General features: G+C 63.5%; 2 protein-coding genes across 3 annotated transcripts; one reads left to right on the top strand and one right to left on the bottom strand.

The window, feature by feature from the left end:
* Positions 1-953: 953 nt before the first annotated feature.
* WWP2 (WW domain containing E3 ubiquitin protein ligase 2) lies at positions 954-21,663 on the bottom strand. Its single transcript, XM_077310456.1, has 23 exons — positions 21,448-21,663; positions 20,607-20,754; positions 20,090-20,211; positions 16,299-16,436; positions 15,926-16,022; positions 13,325-13,440; positions 12,957-13,119; positions 10,857-10,946; positions 10,293-10,467; positions 8,799-8,853; positions 7,544-7,625; positions 7,228-7,356; positions 6,702-6,780; positions 6,226-6,297; positions 6,042-6,130; positions 5,505-5,664; positions 4,408-4,541; positions 3,846-3,986; positions 3,327-3,447; positions 2,871-2,975; positions 2,634-2,730; positions 2,267-2,339; positions 954-2,184 (listed from the first exon to the last, which is right to left on the bottom strand). Exons 1-23 carry the CDS (start codon positions 21,494-21,496, stop codon positions 2,085-2,087), a joined length of 2,535 nt encoding a protein of 844 aa, XP_077166571.1. The 5' UTR covers positions 21,497-21,663; the 3' UTR covers positions 954-2,084.
* NOB1 (NIN1 (RPN12) binding protein 1 homolog) lies at positions 21,624-24,904 on the top strand. Of its 2 annotated transcripts, XM_077310457.1 has the most exons (9): positions 21,624-21,874; positions 21,980-22,112; positions 22,197-22,324; positions 22,416-22,487; positions 22,854-23,003; positions 23,093-23,284; positions 23,677-23,774; positions 23,880-24,024; positions 24,365-24,904. In XM_077310457.1, the coding sequence occupies exons 1-9, from the start codon at positions 21,791-21,793 to the stop codon at positions 24,632-24,634; spliced, it is 1,272 nt and encodes a 423-aa protein (XP_077166572.1). In that variant the 5' UTR covers positions 21,624-21,790; the 3' UTR covers positions 24,635-24,904. The 2 variants fall into 2 exon arrangements, with proteins under 2 accessions (XP_077166572.1, XP_077166573.1); XM_077310458.1 differs by lacking the exon at positions 22,854-23,003.
* Positions 24,905-26,451: the final 1,547 nt, after the last annotated feature.

Here is a 26,451-nt window from a genome sequence, read left to right as displayed (position 1 = left end):
AGGCAAAAAAAGCAAGCATGTGGGAAACCCGTTGGAAGACTTCCGGCAAAGACCACCATGGGTCTCTGGGATATGAATGGAAACACATATAAACATTTAAAAATGGCAGCCAAGGCCACTGGGGGGGTTGCAGACTGCTTCTCGAGCACCTCTGTGTTGACTCTGGACCGACCTCCCCAGGTTGTCACTGGAAAAAGTCTGCAGGGAAATCTTTGAGGAACTCCTTGAGATCAGCAGGTTTCATCAGATAGCACTTATATGGCCAGGCCACCTTTGCTCTAACACAAACTTCAGCCAGATATATTTATTGTTCATTTACATCATAAAGATCTGCTTCGTGTAACGTATGTTTACATTTGTGTTTGGATCTTGCCCTTGGGCCCCTCCTTTCTCTGAGGCTGCCTGAGCTCTGTCTCTTCCCTTGCTTTGCAGGGGGAGGAAAGATGGCACCCCCAGCCACTGGAACACACGGGTGGTTTCGTGTCCAAGAACACCATGATCTGCTTGGCCGGAAGCAGAACACAGAACCAGCCTGTGCCAGCAGGCCAAGCTAAACATTCTGCGCGGGCGATGCTGGCAGCCCCGCCTCTGCCCACAAAACAGGGCTGCCCCCCCCCCCGCCTTCAGTGACTGAACAGCAGAGCCCCTTTTCCCCAGCAGGCCCAAGCCCTCCCTCCCTCCCGCACACACCTTTTGGAATGAAGCCCAGCCCTTCCCCACCGCTCAGGGCCTTCACTTTGCACCCCACCCCCAGCCCTGGTCCCTCCAAAGGCGGCTCCAGGAAAGGGCTCCCCCCTCACCCCCCTGCTCTGCACAGACTCTATGGCCCAGCTTTGCTCTTGGCCCACTTGCGGCTGGAGGGCTGGGCGCTGGTGCCAGGGGAAGCTCTCGAGGGGCCCCACCCAGGAAGACCCTGCCCCTCTCAGAGACAGAGGGAGACACGAAGCCCACCAGCAGCTGTAGATTGTTTATTGCACAAGGGATGGCGTCACCGAGGTGGGGGGGGTCAGTACAAAAGTATCCATATCCCCATCAAAAGCTATTGCAAGTCTTTGTGTCAACAGACAGTTCTATACAGATATACACACCCGAGTATGTACAGGCAGCTCTGCTCCCATCCACAAGCACTCACACGCTGGTGGGCAGCTCCCCTAACACACAGGAGGGAAGCCACACACACACACACACACACACACGGGGGAGGGGGGTCTGGAGGTCACTCTGGAGGTCACTTCCGCGTACATAGCTGGCTCCTCTCTCACTCAAAAAATCATCCATCAGGCCCCTCCCCATTCAAAAAGTGCCGGGGGGTGGGTGGGACATGGGGGCTCTTTGTGTCCATCTGCCCTTAAAGACGCAGAAGAACAGCCTGGGGCTGGGGTGCCGGGCAGGACCGTCTCTGCAAAAGTCCCTGGCTGGGGGAAGCCCAGTCTGTGGCCAGGAGAAGCCAAGGGGGATGCTCTTCTGGTCTGAACAGCCACGGCGGTCTGGGGTGGGGGGCAGGCAGGGCCCAGCGTCCACCATGTCCATCTTGGGGCGAGGGGAGCCTGCAGTGTATGCAGGAAATCCGCAGAGTCCTCAATGTCGGCCCCGCAAGGAAGGAAAGGCCTCTGGAGGATAAAGGGCCTGGGCTCTGGGGCCAACCGGGCTTGGTGTGCTTCAAGCAGGGAGCTGGACAAAAACTTCTCCATTCGTAAACAGGCTGGCTGGTTGAGATCCTGTGCGGCACCCTCCTGTCAGGTTCAGGCTGGGGCGGGGGGGGGGGGGTGGGTTCTGGATCACTCTAAAGGCAGCTGCAGCCCACGAGTCAGAAAGAGCACGCAGTCCAGAACGGGGGGGGGGGGGGGAGACAAGGGCCCGTGGCCTCTCGGGGGGGGGGGGGGAGGCAAAGGCAGTGGGAGCTGCTGCTGCTGGTAGGGGAGGGGGCAAGGGAGTGGGATGCGCACACCGCTGGAAGAGAATGGAGTCCAAACTGCCGCTGGGGACCAGACCCGCCCTCCTTTGCCTCAAAACAGGAGGGAGGAGGGGGGAGCTATCTGCAGGCCCCGCCCACAGTCCTCTGCTCCCCTCCTGCCGCTGCCCCCTCACTCCTGCCCAAAGCCCTCGGTCTCCTCAATGGCGTAGAGGAGCTTCTCCTTCAGCTGCTCCAGGCTCTTGTAGGGAGGCAGATCCAGGCGGTTGAAGCTGCAGGAGAGCCAGGACCACATATCAGCAGAGGGGCTCCCGGCCCCACCCGCCCCACCCTCCAGGATAGGGGCTCACTTACCACGTGTGGCTCCGGGGGAGCCACGTCTCCTTGCCCACTTTATCAATGCAGAACTTCTGAGGCCCGTTGCTCCCTGCCCGGAGAGGGGGAAACAGCCGCTTAGCCCAGGGAGGAGCACCGCGCCCGGCCACAGCAGCACGAGGGGTGGCTTTGCCTCCCCCCCCCCCAGACGAGCGTTCAGCCGCAGGCCTGATGCATGGCATGGGTCCATGGGCACCCGCCCAGCTCTGCTCCCCCAGCACTTGAGACCAGGAGGAGGGGGGGGGACCCTCCCTTGGAGTGCTCGGATCCAGTGTGTCCCCCCCCCCCCTTTGTGATTCAGGGTTAGACGCCCACTGCGCCCAGGGGAGCCCGGAGACACGCGTACCGATCAGCTCGGCAAATCCACCAACGGGCAGGCGGCACGTCCCCGTCACAAACTGCAGCAGACGGATTCTCTTCTCATTGTCCATCTCCTTGACTACCTGCGACCCACATGGGCAGGAGGCATCAAGCAGCAGAAAGCGAAAGTGAAGAGGGGGGAAATGCACCCTGGATGCTCCACGTTCGCTGCCCCTCCCGACCCCCACCCCCCTCAAGGGCCCACTCAGCCGAGGGGGCCTACCTGCCAGAACCACTGGACCTGCTTGCTGTTCTTGGTGTAATGCCGGTAGATGGCGTTCTTCTGCCAGTCGCTCAGGTCGATCTCCTGCATGCCACACAGCATCAGCTGCAGAGGGAGAGAGGAGACGGTCAGGCCTGAGACCCCCGCAGGGCCCAGAGGATGGGGAGCACAGCCTGAAGAGGGCCGTGGGGCTGGACAGCAGAGGAGCCTGCTGTGTGTGTGTGTGGGGGGGGGGCTGACCTGTAATTCCTGGGGAAGCTGCAGGGAGGAGGGCAGCACCCACTGATGTCTCCCAACATGTGTTCACTGCTCAGAAATGCCAGGGGCATATTACAAAATGTGGCTTTGCTCATACTGATGCAAATCCCTCCTTTATTGAGCAGGCTGCAAAGGCCCCACACACCAAAGGGCCTGCCTGTGCCCCCCCGCCCCCCCCTTCCCAGCCCTGGGGCGAACCTCCAGCTCCTTCTCATCAAAGTAGCGCAGCCACTCCAGGGGGGCCACCTCATTGAAGCCATCCAGGAAGGCCTTGGTCTGCTCCTCCACCCCACGAGTGAAACGCCAGTCTGTCAGCAGCCTGTGGGGACAAGCCAGGGGTCCGGCAGTGAGCCCTCCTGGCCATCCCCAGACCCGCTGCGCTCCCCGCCTGCTTTCAGAGGGGCTGCTCAGGGCCCAGCAAAAGGCTAGGTGGAATGGGAAGGTTTCCCAGGAGCCCCTGCGCAGCACCCAAGCAGAGAAGGCTGACTCTTCACTTTCCCACATCCCAGGCGAGAACCGAGCGGTGCACACAAATCTGTGCAAGGCCAAGCAGCACGCTGGCTCCACTGAGGAGCAGGGAGGCACCCAGGGGAGGCACAGGGAAGAGCCCCGGCCAAGCTGCTCAGGAGAGCAGCCACGTGGACTCCGCCCCCTGGCCTCGCATGCCACTCACTCACTCACTCACTCACTCACTCACTCACTCACTCACTCACTCACATGATGTACTCCTCCTTGTTCTCCTCGGTGACCCGGATGCCCTCCCCGCCGGCCTTCAGCTCGTGGGTGGTGACCTTGCCCAGGATCTCCATGTCCTGGATGAAGTAGAGCTCCAAGCCACACTCCTCAAGGTTGTTCTCTCTGCGAAGCACCACACACAGAACATTAAGCAGGTGGCCGGGAGACCCCGGCCACAGCCCCCCAGCCAGCCCTGGTGGGCCCTGGGGCAAGAGAGGCCAGCGTCTCCTGAGGCCTGGCTGTCCTCCTAGAGCCAAGGGCTGGCCTTCTCCTGCATCCTCCCAGAAGCCTCCTTCCTGGGCCCACGCCATCACCAGGCCTGCCCCGTAAACCAAAGGCTGGCCAAGTGAGCAGGCTGCACCCCAAAGCAGCCTCAGTCAGCCGGGAGCTGTGGGCCTCTCGGGTCCCCATTCCACCTTCATGAACAAGGGCAACATTCAAAGGGGTGGGGGGGGGGGCTCCAGTCTCAGCTCATCCTCCCCTGCTGCCCCGGGGCAAACTAAGCCCTTCCCCACACGCTGGGTCCGCGGCCTGAGCTACTGACTTGATCCACAGGATGGAGTTGTAGAATTCGGGGTCGATGGACTCCAGGTCCTTCAGGGTGGGCCTCTTGTTGAGCATCCGCTTGTAGAAGGGCAGCGTGAAGCCCGTGTCGATGAACTTGCCATGGTACAAGGCCTGCCAGGGAAAGAGGGAGACACCTCTGCTCTAATTGGCGCGCGGGGCAGCCCCTGTGAACCCCCCCCCCCCGAATCCTCACTCTTTCTGCACTGAGGAAACGGCCCACGGACAAGCCACAGAAAGCCTGCTGGGAGTACCCAGGAAGCCAAGGGCCCCTCTGTGCCTCTCCCTCCAAGTAAGCCCCCTCCCCACACAGCTTGAGAGCCGCGCTTGTTTCAAGCCACCACGATGGCCACAGGCCTGCCTGCCTGAGCCAAGGAAAACGCAGGCGGCCGCTTGCGTCTGGATCAGCCCAGCTGGGCGGTGAGTAATCGTCTGGGGCCTGGGAGGCAGGCGGGGGGGGGGGAGCCTTTGGCAGGGAGGAGCTGCTTGGGGGAGGGGGATCCTTTCCAGCACCCCCCACCCCAGGCCTAAGCAATCCCAGCACCAGCCAGCACCAGGCAACCAGAGGCACGACTGACGTGGGGTATAGCCGCTTCGGCCCGGCTCTTCCCTTCCCAAAGCCACAGCCTCTCTGGGGCGGGGTGGGGCAGGGCAGAGCAGGGCAGGGGGGAGTTTCTGACTGCAGCTCCGCCAGGACTCCTTCCTTCCGCAGGGGAGGGCTCGATGGGAGAGAACAGCTTTTCCCAGCCACACTTCTGCACAGAAGGACCCCAAAGGGGCTGCATTGGCCAGCCCACAAGAGGCGCTTGGCTGGCAGTGATGTGAGCCCCCTACAGCTGTTCCCCCCCCCCCGGACCCTTCACGGATGGGATGAGATGGGGCTGGGAGGAAGGCCCTCCTGACGCGGCGGGATCAGCAGCAACAGAGTCTGTGCATCACCAAGTGCGCAAGGAGGGAGGGAGGGAGGGAGGGAGGGAGGGAGGGAGGGAGCGCAGGATGCCACCTTGACAGGGGCCCAGCTGACCTCCCGGGCGGACGGCAGCCCCAGGACAATCCCCGCCCCCCCCCGGAGCTCACCATGGCGATGAAGCGGCCAATGAAGCGGAAGTAGGTGAGGTGGTCGGGGTTGATGGAGGACGCCGGGTTGATCTGCAGGCAGTAGTTGTTCTTGCCGGCGTACTCAAAGAGGCAGTACATGGGATTGAGCACCTCGTGGGAGAGCAGGAAGAACCACTCCCTGTGCGGGGGCAGGAGGGGAGGGGTCACCGAGTTTGTGTCCGGGGTCTCCCTTTGAAAGAGCCACGGAGGACACAGCCCCCCGCCACTGGCAGGCCCTCCACCCCCCCGGCCCCTCCTCTCGATACATCCCGTCGTCCACGCAGGAAGGCCCGGCATCCCGTCCGTGGTTCTACCCTGTGGTAGAACAGCCTGACGTCACCTACCATAGGGTAAAACCACTGGCGGGACACAGAGAGATACCCGTGGGGCTCGGGCCCCGCAGGAGCCGCCATCTAGTGCAGACGCAGCAACACGGCGAGTGCTGGAGCCCGCGGAGGCCGGAGGGACGCCCGCCCTGCAGCCCCTCTCAGCTCCAGGCCGCTGCCCCCCACTCACCTGGCGATGCCTCCATAATCCAGGCCCTCCTCCCCGCGCATGATGATGTACAGCCGGCGGCGAAGGTCATACGGCTTCATGTTCATGATCTGGAGATGCGACCGGGGGGGGGGGGAGAACAAATGGTGACTGGGTGTGCAGAGACCCCCGTCCTCCCCCCGCCCCTCCCTGGCCGAAGCCTCACCTGCTGGAAGGAATCCTCAAAGAGGGTCTGCCGCGAGACGCTGATCTTGACGTGGCTGGGCAGAGCGTTAGACTGCAAAGGAGGCACAGGCGGTGGCAGACCCAAAGTCAGCCTGCCCTGCAGCACCCGCCCCCCCCCACATGCAGCCCCGGGCAGAGCCCTGCCAGATCTGGCCCACAAAAGGCAGAGCAGCCCAGACGGACTGCCTCAGCCAGGGGAGGCTCCCTTTGTTGGACCCGTCCTCCGGGCACGGGTCAAGCCCCCTCTTCATGGCCATCTCCTTGTTCCGGGGCAGGGAGCCTCAGACTAGCATTCCTCATGAAGTAAAGAGGAGTTTCCTTCTGCCTACTGCCCATCGCCCGCTCTGGGCCATCCCTCCTCAGCCTTTCCCCCGAGGGAAGGGGCTCCAACCCCCCGCCCGCCCCCCCATCATCAGGACATTTTCTAGAGGCAGGTCCACAGTTATGGCCACTTACATGGCAGAGGAAGCAGAACTGGTGGTATTTCCAGCGGAAGCTTCGGTCATAGGCACCAGGGGAGCCCCCTTGCTTGCTCCTGCAACAGCAACCCCCCCCCCCCCGGTCAGGCAAGGAAAGCTCCCCTCCCCCCAGGTCAGGCCAACCCTCTGAGGAACAGCTGGACCCCCAGGATGCTGGGAAGGCCAGAAGGCAGGCATGCTCAGAGACACCCCTCAACACACACAGTGCCTCCCAGTGACCCCCCACCCGTGCCAGCATCCAGGCTGCTCTCCTGGTTCCTGCCTCTCCCGAGACGTAGCCACAGCCCTCCGGGCTCCTCTGGCACCCCACGCCCCCCCCGGCCACACTCTGGAAGCTCCAGCACTGCCCCTCCTTCACCCTTCCTCCAGACAGAGGGGCAGGCGTGGCTGACCAAGAAGGCCCTAACCAGCACTGCAAGATCTGTCCCAGAGGCCTGCCCTGCAGGGCTAGCAAAGGAAGCAGCCTGGAACCGGGGGCAGAGATCCAATTGGCAGGGACTTACCCAGACTCGAATCCAGGACGGGGGTCCTTGAAGGTGGTAGTGCGAGTGTTGTGGTCCACAAAGTAGCACACGCCCTCGCTTGTATGCTTCATCTCCCATCCGGGCGGCAGTGCTGGCTCCTGGATCATCCTGCCGGAAAAAGACAGAAGGCTGATCCAGGAACTGCCCCTGCCCCTGCCCCTGCCCCTGCCCCTTCCTCCCCACCATCGGAACGGCAGCTTCCCAAGGCCTGGAGCACAATGGAGGCCTGAGCAGAACTCCCTGGCCACTCCCTGGGTCTGGGGTGGGGAGCTGCCTCCAGAGACTGCCCTCCTACCCCTGAGTGCGGGGGTCCTCCCATTGTGTGGTGCGAGTGTTGTGGTTCACATAGTAGACGCGCCCGTTGTCCTGCCTCTTTTCTGGAAGGGGGGGGGGAGAGAGAGAGAGAGAGAGAGAGAGAGCGCCTTCAGCCTTCCCTGCTGGACCCCAGTGGAGGGCAAGCAGCAGGCTCCTCGGAGGAGGGAGGGCTCAGACACTCCCTCCCCTCCCAGCCCGTTCTCTCACTACGAAGCCAAGCCACCTAGGGCCCCATCTCAGAGAGGGAAGGTGGGTCCTGGAGCTGCAACATACAACACCTTCCTTGTGCACACTCATTAGCAGACCCCACCCCCCACCCCAGACTCTTTCTCCCCACCCACTCAGTTTCTCGTCTCTGGCCCATAAAAGAGGGGGAGAAGGGAAGCCCACACCAAGCTGCCTCCGCCTCACCCCATGGTCTCTCCAAGGCAGTCTTGCCTCTGCTGCTCTCCAGGGCCTTGGGCAGAAAAGGGACCTCCCCCTCCCCTCCTGCCTGGCCCTCTTAGCTGGAGAGGCTGCGGGGGGGGGGGGGGGGGAGAGCAGCCGGGGACCTTCTGTGTGCCAAGCGGAGGCTCTGCCCCTGAGCCATGGGACCTCCTCAGTACGAGCGCCTGAAGCTGCCCTCGACTGACTCTGACCCTTCCTCCATCCAGGTCAGCATTGTCTACTCAGGCCGACAGCAGCTCTCAGGCACAGCTCCTTTCACAGCACCTACGGGAGCTGGTGGGACCTTCAGCCACGGCTCATCCCTGGCTCCCTCCCAAGGGCTATCCTTCCTCCACACCTGAGAGGCAATTCCCCCCCCCCCCCGTGCTTCCTCAGAAGCCAGAGTCACCCGCAGGGTCTTCATGGACAGGCAAGTTCTGAGAACCTTTCCCGTGTCCCCCGCTGAGAGCCAGCCAAGCCCCTGGCATCAGACCTAGCCAGCTTTGACACTCCATGGGCCAGTGGCCCCCCCCACACACACACACACCCCTCACCACATCTCACTCCAGAAGCCAAGTAGCCTGAAGGCAGCTGGAAAACTCCCCTTGGGCGTCCCAAGGTGGACAACAGAAGCTATGAGCCAGGGGGCCACATCACCCTCCGCCGCCCCCAATATCTCTGGGCTCCAAAGGCAGAAATCACAACAAAGCCAGTTCCTGAACGGGGAGCCCAAGCAGGTGGCTGGGCCAGTCTAGTCTCCCGATGTACGCCACACCTGCCGGGGGGGGGGGCCAAGAGAGAGCACTTACCCCAGCCAGGAGGAAGGGGGCCGAGCGGGTCACTGTCCGACGGTGCGGCCGAAGACTAGAGGGGTCAGAGACAAGCAGCATGGTGGTCACGGGTGGGTGGAATAACGAGGCTGGCCAGGTGGGGTAGGAAGAGCTGGCTGGGGACAGAGCAAAGCCCCGTGCAGAAGGCAAGCGGCCCGGGGCTGAGCACCCAAGAGGCCAGAGGCTTCTCCCGGCAGCTGCTGCCCCCGTGCTGGCCGAGGCAAGGGTGGCGAGCCCATGCTGCTGCCTGCCTGCCGTCCCGCCTCCGACCTCCTCCAAGAACCACACGCAAGAAGGGAAAAGTAGCACAGGCCTTTCCAATGAAATCATTCCCACAAGCCGTGTCCACGCCCAGCACTTCCTGGCTCGGCCTGTGGGCTGCCTGCCTCCCCCCTCCCCCCTCCCCCTCGCAGCCGGGTGCGAGATGCAAGATGCTCTCCCTCGCAGACTGAGGGCGCATTCATGCCGCACAGACAGGCGTTTCCCCCCAGCCCCCCACCGGTCCTGTACAAAGCACCTTTATCCTGCGCCAGGCAGCCCCAACCCGGGGGGGGGGGGACAGCTCCTCCTCAGCAGCGCAACTTGGGGGGGGGGGCTGGTGGATGGAGCGGGCCAGGTCTCCAGGGGCCAAAGGTCCTTCTTCCCAAGGACTCCCAAGGAGAAAGAGGGCTCCTCTCACCTCCCCATGAGGGGGGGTTGGCTACCAGCTGTGCTGCCTGAACACCCCCCTCCCCTCCCTTAGTACAAGGGCCACTGATTCTGCCCCTCTGGCATGGGCGCATGTACACGCATGTACACACACACACACACACACACATGCAGAGCTTGATCCAGCGTTCCTTGATTGTGTGGCACAGGTGAAGAGATCTGAAATGGAAGGGGGGGGGGGTTTCGAGGGGGTGGGTTATCAGTTAATGCTCCCTCCTCCTGAGAAGTTAGTGGGGTCCAGGAGACCAGACCGGACACCCACAAGAGGAGCCTGGCAATATCCACAGCAGGCAGCAGCCCGAATCCATCCATGGGACCAGAAAAACAGGCCCTGGCCTAATTTCCTCCTGAGTCTGGACAGACACTTCTAGTAGCTGCTCTCCGAAAACCCAGGCGTTTCCTGGGTGGCCTCGGGCCAGCTGCTCTCTTTCTGCCTGCCCTCCTCTACTGGGCGGTGGTTGGGGCAAAATGCAGGAGGGGGAGACCCTCCCCTGTGGCCTCCAGAAGCTTTGAGGAGGAGCCAGATGAAAACACGCAAAAGCATCCCTCCCCCCCCACACACACACACATATGCACCGCAAAAGCTGCCTTGGGTTTGGGGGAGGGGGAGGCAGCGGTGCAGGAGCCAGGCTCTCCCCTTCCCCAGAGCTGGGTGCCAACGCAACAGAGAACCCCAAGAGCTCCCTGCCCAGGCCCAGGGTCACCCCCACCCCCATCAGGAGGAGCCAGCTGTGGGGGGGGGAGGTGATGGAGGGCCCCCTTCACCTGGTAAAGGAACCTCTGGCTGAAGTGCTGCATGGCACCCTGTAGCTGGCTGCGCTGGCTCTGCCACTGTTGGTAGCTGCGCACGGACTCGGCGGTGGGCCGCTGCCAGGTGGTGGTGCGCGTGTTGTGGTCCACATAGTAGTACCTGCCACGTGGGTCCACACGCCTCTCCCAGCTGCACAGGCAAGAGCAGACCCGGTGAGAATGGAGCTCCCTCCCTCCCCCCCCCCTCACTGTGGGGATTGGCCAGGCCTTGACAAGGGGCTGCAAGGGGCAGACCTGGCTCCTGGGTTTGGGATCTGGTCCCCATTCCCCCCCAGCCCCCCCCCCACGGCTTGGCCTTCTCCCCTGGTTCTTTCGGCATCCATGAAGGTAGCTTCTTCCCGCCCCTGCACAGCATGGAGGACCAGGGGTCAGCCTCAGGCTGGGCCCTAGCCGGCAGGGACTGGAATCTGCCCAGTGGTCCCAGTGGCTCCTGGAGCCCCCGGCTTCTCCAGCCCCACCCCTCGTGCTTTCTGGGAGACAAATCTGCAGAAAAGCTTCTTCCGTGCTGGGGCCACCTACCCCGGGGGGAGGGGCCGCTCCCACGTGGTGGTCTTGGTGTTGTGGTCCACATAATAGACTCTCCCATTGGGCAACTCCCGCTGCTCCCACCTGCAGGGAAGAGCGGGCAGTAAGCGGGGCAGGGGGCTCGGGGGCAGGGGCCACCCATGAACGTGACCCAAGGTCTTGTCTCTAGCACTTTCTAGGACTCAGAATCGGCTTCCGGCTCTTACTCATCCCCCCCCCCCCCACGAGAACTCCAGCTGCCATGCCAGAACCCTCCCCTTGGCCTCCCCCTCCGGATCCAGGCAGGTTCTTCTGGCATTTGGGACCCCCACAGACCTGAGGCCTCCTGGAGGCCCAGCCCCTGCTCCACAGTGTGCAGAATGATTTTTCAAGCTTTACTTTTTTTTTTTTAATCTGCAAGCGTATTCTCAGGATGCCAAATTCTACATGCAACCCTCTAAGCCCCCCTCGAACTCCAGGAGCTCTCCAGGGGTCTCTGCAGCTGTCCACGAGTGACTCCCTGCCAGCCCATGCAGCTTGGCCAGGCTTGGGGCCTCTGCCTGCCCCTGCGCAAGAAGAGCAGCGAGTTGCAGGACTGCAGCCCCCGGGGAACCTGGCCGGCCAGGCGAGACACCCGCCTTTACGTAAGGAACCACAGCCCAGCGCTGCCTGCCAGGGAGTATAATACACTTCTTTGTATGCGCGAGACGAGGCGCGAACTGGTGTACACACCGCCGCCGTGTTAATGAGGGCCGCTGTCCTCAGCGCAGAGCCCGCTGATAGGAACCAGATGCAGGAGGTGGCGGCTGCGCTGCGCCAGCCAGCCAGCCAGAGGTAGCACACGGTGGCGGAGGGCGTCCCTCCCAGGAGCCTCGAACCAGCCCCCCCCAACCACTCCTCCCTGGGGAGGCCGAGAGCAGGAGAGCCAGCGGGACACTGCAAGCGCACCAGCCCCCCCCTCCCGCCCCCCCCGGAGCTGCTGCCTCTTGGCAAGCCGTCTGTGCGCCCGCAATGGGAATGTGGCAAACGCAAGGGGGGAGGAGCAGCTTAGCCATACACACGCCCCCCCCCTCTGCCACAGAACTGCTGCTGGGAGAAAGCAAAACAGAGGAGGCACAGCTAGTCCCATCCACCCCCAGCGCCCGGGCGGGTGGGAAGAGAGCGGCTCCCTGAGGGGCCTGCGGAGGGAGAAGAACCTGGGGCACCCCTGGCGCTGGAGTAGCAGCAAGGGAGGAAGAGAGACCAGCCTCTTGGAGCGCCCCCCAAAGGCGGGAGGGGGGGGGGTCTGAGGCCACCCTGCAGGACAGGACAACCAAGCCTCAACAGGAGCAGTGTCTGCAAAAGACAGGGAGATGAATGTGGGGGGTGGGGGTCTACCTCACAGGACGGTTGTTGTGAGGAAGGGAAGAACCATGCTGTCAACTGAAAAGCAGGTGTAAATGGCGTAGATCCAAGTCCTGGAGCACCTTTGAGACCTGGAGGATTTAGGGGGAGGAGTGTTCAAGAGGCCAAGCTCCCTTCAGCAGCAGCTGCCATCCTCTGACTCTCCGCCCCTCAAGCACAATTGAGTTGGTCTCTCAGGGGCTCCGGGAATCGAATCTGGCTCTTCCACAGCACACCAGCATGGCTCCCCTCAGGAACAATCTCCTCCAGACTGTGCTGCTCCCAAGCCTTGTTCCGGAGGTCCAACCACCCTGCAAAGTAGGCCAGCCAACCCCCCGCCACCTGGGCCGTCCAGAGGAAACACACAGGCCTCAAGGCCAGGCTGGATCCCTTGCTGTATGGGAAAAGGGCTTTCAAGAGCTTCTCACACACACACCATGCCCACGCACCCTTTTCTCATCTTTGAATTCTGGCCACAGGCCAGCTAGGTCACGCTGCCCTGCCTCAGGTGGGTTCCTCTGAGGGTTCCCAGAGGGAGTCCCACAGAAGAGGGAGGGGGCCCAGAGCATCCTGGCCCCCTCTTTTGTTGGCCACTTCCCACGAGACGCGAGGCAGCTGGCCCAGGCAAGGCCAGTCACCAGCGTCTGCCTGAGGTCACCCTTTTGGGAGCTCCGCCTCCAACTGGACGCAGCACGGACAATTGGCCCGCCCGCCCCACAGGGCACCACTTACCCAGAAGGCAGCATCTCCAGGGCGGGCGCTGCCGGTTGGGAAACCTGCGTCCCTGAGGCGGGGGGTTCCTCTGCTCCCACAGGGTCGCAAGCAGGGTGGGGATCGGGGCTCACAGTCTGCTCCTCTTCAGCCTCGGGGGCCGGATCGGCAAGTTCTCCATTCACTACAATACAGAGCAGGGCAGTTAGGGTGGGGCAGAGTGAGGCATGCAGCAGCCTCCAGACCCCTCCTCCCCTGGGTGGGGCTGCTGCTTCTCTGAAGCAGGGCCACACCAGACTGCTCCTGGGGCCCCAATACTTAAGAGGTCGGGGAGAAATCCAATTGGAGGGAGGGGGACGAGGGGGGGGGTCCCTCGGAGGGAACAGTACCTGTGCCATTCACTGTGCCAGCCTCGCTCTTGCCCAACTGTGAGTGCCCAGTTCTGGGGCTCTGCCCCCCGTTTGTCAAGCTCTGCCCGGTCCCTCCGGCAGCAGGTCTGTGTCCCCTGCACACAAGCACAGGAGGCCCCTGCATGCTCTGCCAGCTCCATCCTTGTGCCTGGCATGGCGGCCCCACCACAACCCCCCTTCCTCCACAGATTCTGCCCTCTGAAGGAATGTGGTGCAGCAGTTAGAGAAACAGGCTCAATCCGGGGGAGCCACGTTCGAATCCCCCCTCGTTCCATGGAAGCTGGCTCCTTGACCCAGGGCCAGCCACTCCCTCTCAGGGGAAAAAAGTGAGAAAAAGAGAAGGAGACAAGTTGCTTTGGGGATAAAGGTGCTGAACCTTTCAAAAAATGAAATACAAAGTGCCAAGGGTCACTTTGCATAATTTATTGGTGGGGGGGGGGTTCAAAGAAGAGGGAGGGTCACAGAAACAGCCCGAAGGAGACTCCTTTCAGCCCCCTGAAGTTTCTCTAGAACAGGTTTGTTCCCCAGGAAGGACAAAGCCAGACAGGAAGCTCCACACGAGGGGCCAAGGCTGCATTTGCACCCAGTGGCGATGTGGAATGCGCACAGCCACGGCACAAGGGGGGGAGCCTGGAGACAGAGCTGGGAACTGCCCAAGGGCGTGCCTTCACAGAGCTAGATGGCCCTGGCAGCAGGGGGAAGGAGCGGTACCCAAGTGCGCATGGACATGCATGGTGCAAGCAAGCACCCCTTTTGGCTCCAAACGGGCAGGAGGAGGCCGCGGGTGGCCCATCCCTGCGTGAAGGGAAAAACAAATCCCTTTTGCCTCCACAGGGTTTTTTTAGAAGCCCAAATAGGCTGTTTCCAACGCTCTGCTCCAACCAAGCAGGCCAAAATTAGCCTGCCTGCCTTCCGACGGGGCTCCAAACTTGGCCCTGCTTTTTAATAGCTGTGTGGAAAGAAAGCACACATGGTCACATGGTGGAGTCCGTGCCGAAGAGCCGCATAAAACTGGAGGGAGGGGAGAGGCAAGCCAATGGGGAACGGCCCTTGGGAGGAGACAGAGGAGGCTGGCCCAGCCCAGCTCAAAGCCAAAGGGATACAAGGCCCTCCAGGGAGGGAAAGCCTCACTTTCTGGACTGCCCCCCCCCAGCTACAGTGAGACAGGCTGCCAGCGCCACCCCACAGCAGCGGCCGTCAAAGTCCAGGCCTTCCCCAAGGGGCAAAGCAGCTGGGAGGAGCAGGCAGCACAGCAGGGGCTGGGAGGGGCCAACAGGGCTCGCCTCTGCCTCAGTATCCCTACAGGGAGCCCAAGAACAGCCCTTCTTCCCTGCAGCCCAGACCTGGCAGCAGCCTGCAGGAGAGCCCCCTTCCAGAGGGAGGGAGGAGGTGGCTGCTCCACCTCATGCCACACACCCGAGAAATTCCTCCCCTTGGTGAGAAAGGGAGGGAGGGAGGGAGGGAGGAGCCAAACTGGGATCACAAGCAGCGGCCAAGCAGCCCTTTACACCCCAACCAACTCAGACAGAGCCTTTCCTCTTCCCTGCCAAAATTTTCCAGAGCTGGAGGAAAGCCCGTAAACTCAGGCTGCCAGAAGTGGAACCTCTCTGGTCTGTGATAGTCTACCGTCAATCGTGAGAAGCTGTCACAAAAAAGAGAAGGAGAATATCTTCATGCTGTCCTTTTCCAGACCTGCCCAGAGGCATGCCCCTGCTGCCTCACTGCTTGCTTAGGACTGGATTCCACCCAGGACTGACAAAGACCCAAACCTGGCAGCATAAGCCTTCCTGCAAAGTTCAGAGCACATGCACACCGTCTGTTCCAAAGCAGCTGCCTCCCAGCGGGACACACCCAGCGCCCGTGCCTGGGGGATTTTGTGCTCCACTGCCCAAGGGCCTCTGCTCTACCCACCCACGAGAATTCTGTTGATGAGGAGCAGGAAGGAATTGTCTGTCTTCCTGTCAGTTCAGTGCTCTCCCTCCCTGGCAGCCTTCAAGTAGTACTGGTTGGTCAGTGGTCCCCAGCCTTTTTCGGTCCGGGGCTGGGCACGGGGGGGGGGGGGGATGCCCGGGCGCTGGCAGGAGGTGCGGGCAGAAGCGCAACAGGAGGGAGGCATGGGTGCAAATGCGCAGGCACTGGCGAGCACCCCAACCCACTGGGGCGCCAGCTCCCGTGCCTCCCCCCACACGGCCCAGAATCGAGTACCGGACCGTGGCCCAGCGGTTGTAAAACACGGGGCTAGACGGCCTGACTGGCCACTGCCAACTCTGCTCTTCCTGGAGATGCTGGGGATCGAACCATGGACCACAGGCTCCACAAGCAGGGCTAGGGCTCCTCCCCTGCTCCGGATACACAACACTCCCTGTGGCTTGGCTCATGCAGACAACACCGGGAAGGGAAGGTGGAAGCCAGAAGCCAGCATCCGAGTTCAGATCTCTGCAAAGCCCCTCTGGTCCCTGCCTATCCCCCCCCTCCAGACTCTCACCAGCCCACTGCTCAGCTGAGAAAAGCCAGCCAGGGCCACACAGGAGAAGGCAGGCCCTCCCCATCTCATCCTGGCACCCTGCCAGCAAGCCTTACCTGGGCCTGTTCCCTGAGCAGTTGGTGCTGGGTGCCGGGTGCCGGCCCTCGGGAGAGGAAGCCATGTCCCCGACCTCCCTGTCGTTCAGCTGGCCCTCTGCAGGAGCAAAGAGACAAGGACTTGGTCTGGAGGAGACCCAGGGAGGCCGGCAGCCCCCCCCCCAGGAGGAGGGCCAGCCTAACCCCCTGCAGCCCCCCCCCCCCAGTCCAGGAGTGCAGAAGCCGGCCCTTAGGGCCCTGAGAGCCACAAACACTTTGGGCCTTGATCTGAGTCTGGGTGCAGCTGCCCAGGACTCAGGGACCAGAGGTGCACCTGAGAGAAGGCCCTTCTTTCCCTCCACCCCACACAAGCAGCCTGGCCTGCGGAACTCACCCTCTGCCTGGAGGCCGCCATTAGGCACGCTGCCCCCCTCAACAGCAGGCCCCTTCAGGAGGACGGTCACCTCCCCTCCTGAGACGAGGCTGCCTTTGTGCTCCACCTGCAGGTCCAGGGTCAGTGGCTTGTTCCCCCCTGCAAGGGCCAGAGTGGGAGAGGGACGTCAGGACAGCCTCCGGACGAGCTCCAAGCAGAGGTCCTTGGGAGGCCCCACCAAAGAACGAGGCCAAGACCGTGCAGGGCTGCAGGATGGCCAGATTGCTGGGAGAGGGGCTGGCTGGAGCCATTCTATACCCCAGGCTGGTCCCCACAGTAGGGGGCTTGAGCAGCCAAAACACCGATCCCCTTGGAGCTGCCCTCAGCAAGCAGTTTCCTCCCCACCACACAGAACCTGGTAGCCCTGCTGGGGACAGACGCTCACATCTTGCTCAGCTACCCCCAAGCTCTGCTCCTCAGCACCAGGGCCCTCTGCAATGGTTGGGGAGCCCCATGCTGCTCCCCCACCTCTGCCTGAAGGGAAACATCGGCTGCTAGTCAAGCGGCCGCAGCCTCCTCCGGGAGAGCCGTCTTTCCCGGGATGCACCCAGAGGTGCTGGGCTGCCCTTCCACCAGCTGCACAAGGGGCTCCAAGCTCATGCCCCAGCTGGGCAGGCACAAGCATCCCAAGAGAGCAGCGCTTCAGGGGTCGTTGGGGAGGACAGCAAGGGACCCACACACACTTGGGGAGGCCCACAGCTGAGCCCGGCACGCTCCGCAGGCGCCCCTCCTGTCCTGCTCATTCGTGCTGCTGCTGCTATGCCTGTGGGCCACACAAGCCCTCTTTGTCCCCAGACCAGCAAAAGGTGTTTTGTGCGTTTCCGAGCCAGGCCAGGGAGCGGGCCTCTGCCCTCCCCCCTCCCTTAAGCAAATAAACATTCGGGAGCCCCTCTGCCCACCCACACAAAGGCCCATGTGTGGGAAGGGGCAGCCACAGCCCAGAAGGAGCCCTCAGTGCCGTGCCTCCCCCCCCCCCCCATGCTGCACGGGGGAACTCCCAGCCAAGCCATTCGACCGACTGGCCGTCTCCGGCACCAAGGCCTGTCTGAGCGAGAGGCAGGGCTGGCCGCAGCAGGCAGCTCCCCGGCACCACACAACCAGAGGGGCCAGGAAGAACCAGGGCAGGCTCTGAAAAGCGAGGGAGAGGCAGTGGACAGCTCTCTCCAAAAGGGATGCCAGGCAGGGGGGGGCACACCAAAACAACACCCCCCCCCATGCACACACACATACAGTCAGGTGTCCTCCTGATTCCCTTGTTGGGCTCGACCAGGAAGAACCGGCAGGCTCTCTGTGTCAGCCAGGGCTGGTGGGGAGCCAAGCACCCCAAACCCCAGGAAGCAGGAGGGGCCCTTCACGGCAGACAGGCCAGGCAGAGGCCACAGGCAGGGCACGGGGGCCCATCAGGACCTCTGCCTCCCCTGCAGGCTTCCCAGAGGAACAAGCCGCTGGCCTCCTGAGGGGTCTCTTCTGCCCCTGACTTCTCCCCTCCCACGGCTGCCCCCGAAGGACAAACCCGCAGTGTCTGCAGCAGCCGAGGAGGGAGGAGAGTGAGGGAGAAAGACTGAAGACAGCAGTCATTATGCCAGCCTGAGCAGAACAGGGCTCCAATCGCGGGCCGGAGCCCCCCATGTGCCAAGGGCCCACAGACAACTCCCAAGTGCCTCGGCTCCCAGTCCCCAGGGAGAGGGCCGGCACCTGGGGGGGGGGGGGTCAGCTCCAGCCAGCACTCTGAGAAGCTTCTGCATGGGGGGGGGGGAGCTCCTCCAAGCCTGACAAGGGGGCTCCGCTGACATCATGGCAATCTATCCTGAAAGGAAACAATAGACCCGATAGGATCACTGGCTTCCCCAGGAAGAAGGAGGGGGCTCAGGCCTGCCTGTCCACCCCCCCATGGCTTGTGGGGAGCCCCTGGAACCAAGCAGGACTCCTGAAGGGGAGCAAGCCAGAACCCCCTCAGAGGGCAGCTGGCACTGGATGGAGAAGGCCCTTGGCCAGCCAGCCGGCCAGCCAGCCACTCCTGGGCCCCCTTGCCGAGAGCCTGGCAGCCCCCATCCCGGTCCTCAGGGCTTGCCTCAGCCTCCCCCTCCCCCCACAGGCCAGGATCCCACTAAGAAGCAGCCGGCTTCCTGGCTGTGAGGGCCCAGCCCAGCCCCAGCCGAAAAGGAAGCACAGGAATGGGCTCTGGCGGGAACTGGGGAAGGGGGGCTGGCTGCCTACACAAGAGCCCCTTGCAACCTGAAGTGGGGGCTGGGTTGCAGCCCCAGCCCACACCTGGCCAACAGCCAAATTGAGCAGGCCAGGGAGAGCTGCCTCCTCCCCCACCCTGGAGTGCGGTCACACTTTGGGTTCTGGCTGCCCCACGCACCTTGGAAGAGCCCCCTCCGCCTCCCCAGCGGCCAGCAGGGACAGGAAGAGGGCTGTGCCCCCCCCCCCGGTTGAGCGGGGAGGCACACCTCCCCCTCCCCAAGACCTGCAGTCAGCTCCACTCCAGGCAGCCCCAGGAACAAAGACCCCCTTTCTCAGGTGGGGGAGAGAAGGCAGGGCTGCAAATGAGGTGCCTGACAGGAGCTCCCCCCCCCATCACACTGTGCTGCTCATTCAGCACACTTGGCTCCCCCCACCCTGCTCTGGGGGGCAGTCTTGGCAGAGCAGGGACTCTGGCAAGGATGGGGGGGGGGAGAATCTGCCTTAGTGAGGGGGTGCCAGCTCCCAAGGGAGGCTGCTGGGCACAGCCAAGGGCAGGACCAGCTCCGGCAACACACGGAGGTCCCCCGAGAAGCGGCAGCCCAGGCCAAAGGCCCCTCTTAGTGGCCAAAGGCCAGGCAGGAAGTGATGCGGCCACGGAGGGGGAGGGGTGGCAAAGGCCAGGCTCTTCACCATTCTGGGTGATTGAAAGCTTTGGCATCCCCCCGCGCCCAGAGTCCTGGGGCACCACTTCCCATCTCCTCCCTGTAGAGAGAAGGCAGGCCAAGGGTGCCAGGCGGGGAAGGCAGGCGTCCCACTTGGGCTGCATCTCCCAGCAAAGTCCTCAGAGGCCAGTCCTCACCAGCCCCCAGCCCCCACGCCTCCAGGGTAAGAAGTTGGCCCAGGGAACTCCCATCCTGCATAGGATCCTGCCGAGCCTTTTCCACTGGCTTCCTCAGAACAGGCTCCCTGTGTGTACGTGGATGCTGGGGGGCCCTGAGCTACCAGGCAAAGCCCCTCAGCCCCCACCGCCTCCTGCTCTGGAGGCAAGGACACACACACACAGGGTGGGGAAGGCACAGGTCTCCTTCCCGGTCTTTGGGCAGGACACTTCCTTCCCCCAGTCCATGCTCTGGAGGCCCCTACCAGGTAGTCCAGTGGGTGGAGGGCTCAGCGCCAACTGACCTCCTGCAAAGGAGCGGGTCTTGGAAGGCCCTTGCTGTGAGAGCCCCTTCCCATCCAGATGAGACCTGAGTGCTCCCCCAGGCCTCAGGCACCTTGAACCAAGGCCCTGGTGCAGCAGCAGCTCCTATGGGGCTACACCAATGGCCACCAGTGGCTGCAACCAACCAGGGGCTCAGTGGGGCCAGACGGGCCGCACTCTCTCCAGAGCACATTGGCAGCCCTGAGGGCCTGCCAGGCCGCCCAGGCCCTGACAATGAGGCCTTGTTCCCTGCGGAGGCCAGGGAGCACTCTCGCCAGGCAAGCAGCCCTGCACGGAGGCCGCGGGGAGGGGGAGAGCGGCCCCGGGCGGCACACGGGAGGCAGTGCCCGGGGCGAGGGCGTACCTTTCCCCTTGCTTTGCTGTTGCAAGCCAGAGAGGGTGAAGGAGGCGGCGCCCAGCAGCTCGTTCCAGAGGGTGTGGCAGCTCCACAGCTTCACATCGAGGTGGCTCTGGGCCGTGACGTTCCTGGAGACAGGAGACAAGCGGCCAGGCGGGTGACGCCACAGCCAAGCAGAGGACGTAGCAGCTGGCAGCCTACGGTGGCTTCCTAAGAGCCTGGCCCGGCTCTCAAAATGGCCCTGAACAGACACCGCTTGGCTCCCAAAGGGCCTGGAAGCTCTGCAGAGACACCTCGCCCCCCTGCCACCCCTGGCCTTTGCCCCATAGCCGTCCAACGGTGGTCCGCTCGCCGCAAGAGCGCTTTGAATCCCAGCCCCACGCTGCCCTGACCCACCCCCTCCGCAGATGCCTTCCTGCCCAGGTCCCCGCCTGCCACAACAGGCCCCTCCACAGGGCACACTCCCTTCCACAGGAGACCCCAGCGCCCCCCCCCTTGACCAGGTCCCATCCCAGCTCCTTACAGCATGAGGCTCTCGTTCCAGAGCACCTCGGTGCCCCCAATCCGCTTGCCTGTTTTCTTGGTCTCACTGCTGAGCCCATCGGCTGCCACCTCCACAAAGGAGCTGATCCGAGACTGGCGGGCGGGCAGTTTGGGCTTTGCCGACACCACTGCAGAAAGGAAGCGGGCAACTCAGGGGCTTGCCAGGAACAAGGCCGGGCCTGGGCCAGGGGCGCCCGCTCCCCCTGAAGCCGGCGACACAAGGGCCAGCTGCCGGGGGCCTGGGCGCCGGCCAAGTCTTCCATCCCGGGGCTGAAGGGGGCGGACGGACGGACAGATAGACAGACTCCTGCTCCAGAGGCTCAGCGGACGAGGCGCCCCAGTCCGAGCGGAGGGCGCCCCCTGGTGGTGACTGGGGCGCAGAGCGGGCCCTGGGCCCGGAGCCCTGGGGGATGGCCGCGCGGCGGCGGCGGCGGCGGCGGCGGCGACGGCGGGGGGGGGGGGAGTCCCGGCCACGGAGACCCGAGTCCGGACTCGGCCGGCCGGCCCAGCCGCTCTCAGCCCCCGAGCGCCGGCGCAAGGAGAGGCCAGCAGCACTCCCTGCCCGGCAGCCGCGCCGAGGGAGCCGCGGGGGCGTCCAAAGGGGGCGGCCGAAGCCAGCCCCGCCCCGCAGGGTCCCGGGAGGCGGGCCCACGCAGCCGGCCGCCGGCCCTGCCCCAAGGGGCGCGGAGCACCGGCCAACCGGGCAGCCACCCACGGGCCGCCCCGGAGCCCCACCGGCCAAGCGGAGGCCAGACCCCCCCCCACCGGCGCAGGCAGGGAGGGTGGGACCCGCGCCCCCCGCGCCCCCCGCCGGAGCCCACCTTGGACGGTCAGCGGCGACCTCTCCCCCGCGGCGCCCGCAGAGGCCATGGCGGGACACGGGCGGCTGGGCTAGGCGGGGGGGGGGACCCGGCGGGAAGCCCCCAGGGCAGAGGCGGCGGCGAAGCGGCTCCCCCCACGGCGGCCGCCCTTGCCACCTCCCGGCGCGGACCTCCCGGCGCCGCTCCAGCGCCTGCCGCTTCCGCCTCCTGGAGTCGCCGGTCATGTGGGCCGCGGAGTCACGTGACTCCAACCGGGCGGGACTACAACTCCCAGGGCGCCCCGCGACGCCGCCTGAACCTCCCCGGCCCGCCTCTGCCGCGCGCCCAGACTACCGCTCCCGGCATGCCCCGCGAGGGCGGCAAGATGGCGCCCGTGGAGCACGTCGTGGCCGACGCCGGGGCCTTCCTGCGCGCGGCCCCCCTGCAGGTGAGCTCGCCGGGTCCGGTAGCCTGCGCCCGCGCGGGGAGGCTCTGCGGCGCTGCACCCCCCACCCACCCACCCACCCTCCCTCTCTCCCCCTCCCGCCCGCAGGAGATCGGCCGGGAGGTCTACACGGTCCGCGAGGTGGTCGCCGAGATCCGCGACAGGGAGACGCGCCGGCGCCTGGCCGCCCTGCCCTTCCCGCTGCGCTTCCGGCAGCCCCGCCCGGAGTTCCTCCGCCTCGGTGAGCCCCCCTCCCCCTGCACGTGCGACCCCCCCCCCCTGTGCGGCCGGCCCTCACCCCACTCTTCCCCCCCCCCCCCCCCAGTGACGGAGTTCGCCCGCCAGACCGGCGACTACGCGAGCCTCTCGGCCACCGACCTCCAGGTGCTGGCGCTGACCTGCCAGCTGCATGCCGAGCACGGGGGCGCCCTGCCCCGCCCACCCGCCCGACAGGTGCGTCTCGCCCAGCCCGGGGAGGGGAGGGGGGAGGCCAGGCTGACGAAGCCCCTCACACTCTCTCTCTCTCTCTCCTGCATCCACACAGGTCGTGCTCCGCACAACGGACCGGCACCCCGAGGCTCCTGTCCACCTGCCCGGCTTCCATCTCCCTGCTAAGGTGCCTGCTTGCCCCGGACTCCTGGGCCGCCAGAAGGGGGGGGGGGTCTTCGGCTGCCCCTGCAAGTAGGAAAGGAGTCTGGCTCCCCAGGGCCCCTTAGGCAGCTGCGCCAGTGCTTGACGTGCAGCAACACCTGCTTCCTTTGGGTGTGGGAACCCTCTGGCACCTTTCTCAGACAACGGCCAGACCGGCTCCCGGGTTGAGTCTTTGACGCTGCCTTCAGCTTTCTGGCTGGAGGTGCCCAGACTTGAACCCAGGGCCTTCCGTGTGCCAGCCTGAAGTTTGATTCCTGTTTGCTTTGAGCCTAGACCAAACGGCCAGAGCCTAGACCAAACAGCGTTTGATTCCTGTTTGCTTTGAGCCTAGACCAAACGGCCAGATGGTGAAGAGGGCCCCTTGGTCACGGCTAGCCCAGAGCACCCTGGATCGCCTGGGGCTGAGGACCCCACATTCGGCTCTTTTGTGTTCTGGAGGCCTCCTTTGCCCAGCATCGAGGAGGACCTCCGGGAGTTGCTGGTGAGAGGGCCTGGGGGCTGCTGCAGGGGCACCGGCTGGCCAGACACCCTGCCTTTTCAGGCCTGCCTCTATTGATTTACTTTCCACAGGAAGCGGCTGGCAGCTCCACAGAGCCAGAGGAGCCCAAAGACCAGGAGAGCACAGAGGAGGAGGAGGAGGAGGAGGGAGACGAAGGCTGGATCACACCCAGCAACGTCCGGCAGATCCAAGAGGCTGCAGGACAAAGGGCGGAGCCTGCAGATGTGCAGGTTGGCTGCCTGACCACGGACTTTGCCATGCAGGCAAGTGCCAGCTAAGGATGCGAGGACAGACTGGCCTCCTGGCCCTCTTATTGTCCATGTTGGCTGGGGCTCCTCCAGCCCCACAGGAGGCTACTGGAGCTCCCCCAGCCTGAGTGCTCCTTGGCCAATGCTGCACAGCCAAAGGAAGTGCAGGACTGCAGGGCCACAAAGCCAGGGGGTTAGGGCGAGGGAGGGCATGGGGGTGTTCCAAGGCACACGGATGACTCAGGAAAGCCCTTCTGAAACAAGGTGGCATTTCCAGGCATCAGTGGAGGAGCAGCACCATTTCCGTGGGGGAATAGAGGCTTTGCAGATTGGAGCGTATCAGCACTAGCCTTGCTGGGTAAGGGGCTCCCACTCCCCTCTGAGCAGTTCCGGTTTCTCTTGGGTAGAACGTCCTGCTGCAGATGGGCTTGCATGTCCTGGCTGTGAACGGCCTGCTGATCCGCGAGGCACGGAGCTACATTCTGCGATGCCACGGCTGCTTCAGGTATGGGCTCGTGACCAAGCACCTGGACTTGGGACTGCTTTCAGGAGCGGCCAGCCTGTCTGTGCTGTTGCCGATGCTTGGGCACTCAGCTCAGCTCTTTCCTAGGACGACTCATGAAACGACTCGCCTTTTCTGCCCCCACTGTGGGAACAAGACGCTCAAGAAGGTGGCCGTGACCGTGGACAGTGAGGGCAGCCTCCACTTGCACTTCTCTCGTAACCCAAAGGTCCTGAACCCTCGTGGACTCCGGGTGAGTGGCTGGGGCACAAGGAGCACTGCCAGTGCAAAAGCCGAGTCTTCCCTCTGTTCTTGCTGCTGGGGAGGACATTGGCTGCAACGATCCACGGCGCTGACCTTCCTTTGGGTGGCCGGAGTAGCCCTGTAGGCCTGCACAGTGCATGCTAGCTGTTGACCCAGCCAATCACAGGGGGTGCATTGAACAGACCTTTGGCTCTCCAGCCCCTCTGGAGAAGAGGAGGAGGAGGAAAGTCGGGGATCAGCTTTCTGGTGTGGGTTGTGAGGCTTGTAAAGGTTGTTGGACGATGGGGTCACTTTTAAACTGTGATTCTCCCCACTTCCCCCCACCCCAGTATTCCCTTCCTGCTCCTCAAGGGGGCAAACATGCCAAGAACCCTCTCCTGGTCGCCGACCAGCGCTTCCCTCAGCAACGGCTCTCCCACAAGGCCCGGCAGAAGACCAACGTCTTTGATCCAGATTATCCAGCCAGCGTGTCGCCATTTGTGGAGAACGACATCTACAGCCGGGCGTCCAGTCTGCAGATCCGGGATGGAGCACTGGGGGCAGGCAGGAGGCGCATGAATCCCAACACGTCCACAAAAAAATTGGTGAAGAAGAGATGAGCGGGGACAGTCCGCCCTACCCCCGTGGCCACCTCTTCGCCTGCATTGTGTCCATGGAGCTACCAGGGGGACAGCTCGGATCCTTGCCTCTCCTTGGACGGAAGCCTAACTCCAGGTCCTGCATCCTGCAAGGGGGAGGAGAGCGGCAGCTCTGGAGAGAAAGGCGCCACTGGGCAAGGGAGGCCCAATCCTAGCGCGGCATCACCTGTTTCAGTGGCTGAGCCACGCATGCCTGGTAAATAAAGCTGTGAAAGCCATGTGGTATCACAAGACAGCTTGGTGGCTTTCTAGCAGACAGAGAGGCCGGCAGTGGGCCATGAGGCCAGTGGTCCCCCACAACCCACCTACCTCAGCTCCTTCTCCCTCGGCATGGCACACAGCATGACTGACTTCTCCTGGTCTTTGGGCACGGGGGACCCTGCAGTGATTCTCCTGTGCCTAGTGCTGGTGGCTAACCTTTGTGGTGCAGTGCTCCCAAGTGAGCTGCCAACTTGAGTTTCAGGTAGTGAGTGGCGTGTAGTCATTTGAGGCATAACTGGAAACAAAACCCAAGAAAGTCATTCTGGGCAAAGGTGGGCACATCTGTCTTTTGGGAAGCAGGGCTGCTTGGCTCTCTAGAGGCAAGATTGCTGTGTGACCCAGAAGCTTGATTCTCCCTTTCCCATGATGAGCAGGGCTGTGCTTTGGGATCAGCTTCCCCTTCTATGAGACCTTGTCCCGGCCTATGCCAACAAAGGTGTGCTGTAGTTGGGCTGCCGGAGGAAGAGAGATTAGCTGCCTGCACAGTGCAAACAGTGGGCCCTTCCCAGGCCCTTTTTACCTGTCACCTGCCCTGCCTTCTAAGCCGGATTATGTTACTAGGAACACCGCACCCTGGGGCCATGCCAGCCTGCCTCTCTGCCCCTGCAGCTGCCTCACCTGCCAAAGAGCCAGTGTGTTGAAACACGCCCAACTGGCAGAAAGAGCAGTGGTGGGCAGGTCTCCCTTCCTCCATGAAGTTGGGGGCCCAAAGTCTTCCAGGGCTAAGGCAACAGGTAGCTGCCTTCTGTCCGTCTGTGGTGTGTGAACTCCCGTGGGGGGGGGAGAGGAGAGGGGGGTCCCAGGATGCTGCTGGGGGAGTCATTATCAAATTTAAAAGGGTGTCACTTTGTGGTCCCAGAGAAAAACCCATCAAAACAAGCTGTGGAACCTTATTCAGGGCACCCCTGCCCTGACTGGCTGCAGAGCTGCCCTGCAAGATGTTCCCTCACAAAGCTGCTGTGGAGAGCAGCTCTAAGCCCTGCTGGGAGACCCAGCCCCAGAGGCAGGGGGGAGCTCTCCTCCCAAACCCCTCGGAGGTCAGCCTGCCAGATGGCAAGAGAGCTCTTTGTGCTGCAGTCTCCTTCGGTGCCTAATGAGCCTATTTGCGCACCTTGTTTATCTCTGGACTGAGGCTGGCAGCAACAAGAGTGCCCGGGGGAGCACGCCAAGCCCCCTCCCCTCTGTTGCCACCTTTGTTTCTCTGCAACTGTGGCAGGTATCCAAAGCAAGTGGCTCTTCCCAGCAGTCCAGCCCTCCTGGGGGCAGCCAGAGTGGCAATGGGCGCTTCACGGGGGAGAAAGGTTCCGCCTGTGCCAAGCCCACACTGCACTTTTCCTCCGTGGCAAGGTGGTCTGGGGGAACGAGGAGGCCGGCCGGCCGGCCGGCCCCTGCAGCCTTGCTCTGGGTGCGTGCCTTCAGAAAGCGAGGCTCCTTGGAGAGGCTGCTGCTGTTTGAGCAAAAGCACCAGGCCTTCCGAGGGCATTTGTCGCCATGAGCAGATTCTCTGGGGAGGCATT

The sequence above is a fragment of the Paroedura picta genome, chromosome 14 (genome assembly GCF_049243985.1).
Source record: "Paroedura picta isolate Pp20150507F chromosome 14, Ppicta_v3.0, whole genome shotgun sequence".
NCBI lineage: Eukaryota > Metazoa > Chordata > Lepidosauria > Squamata > Gekkonidae > Paroedura > Paroedura picta.
This window is presented reverse-complemented; position numbering and strand designations above follow the sequence as displayed.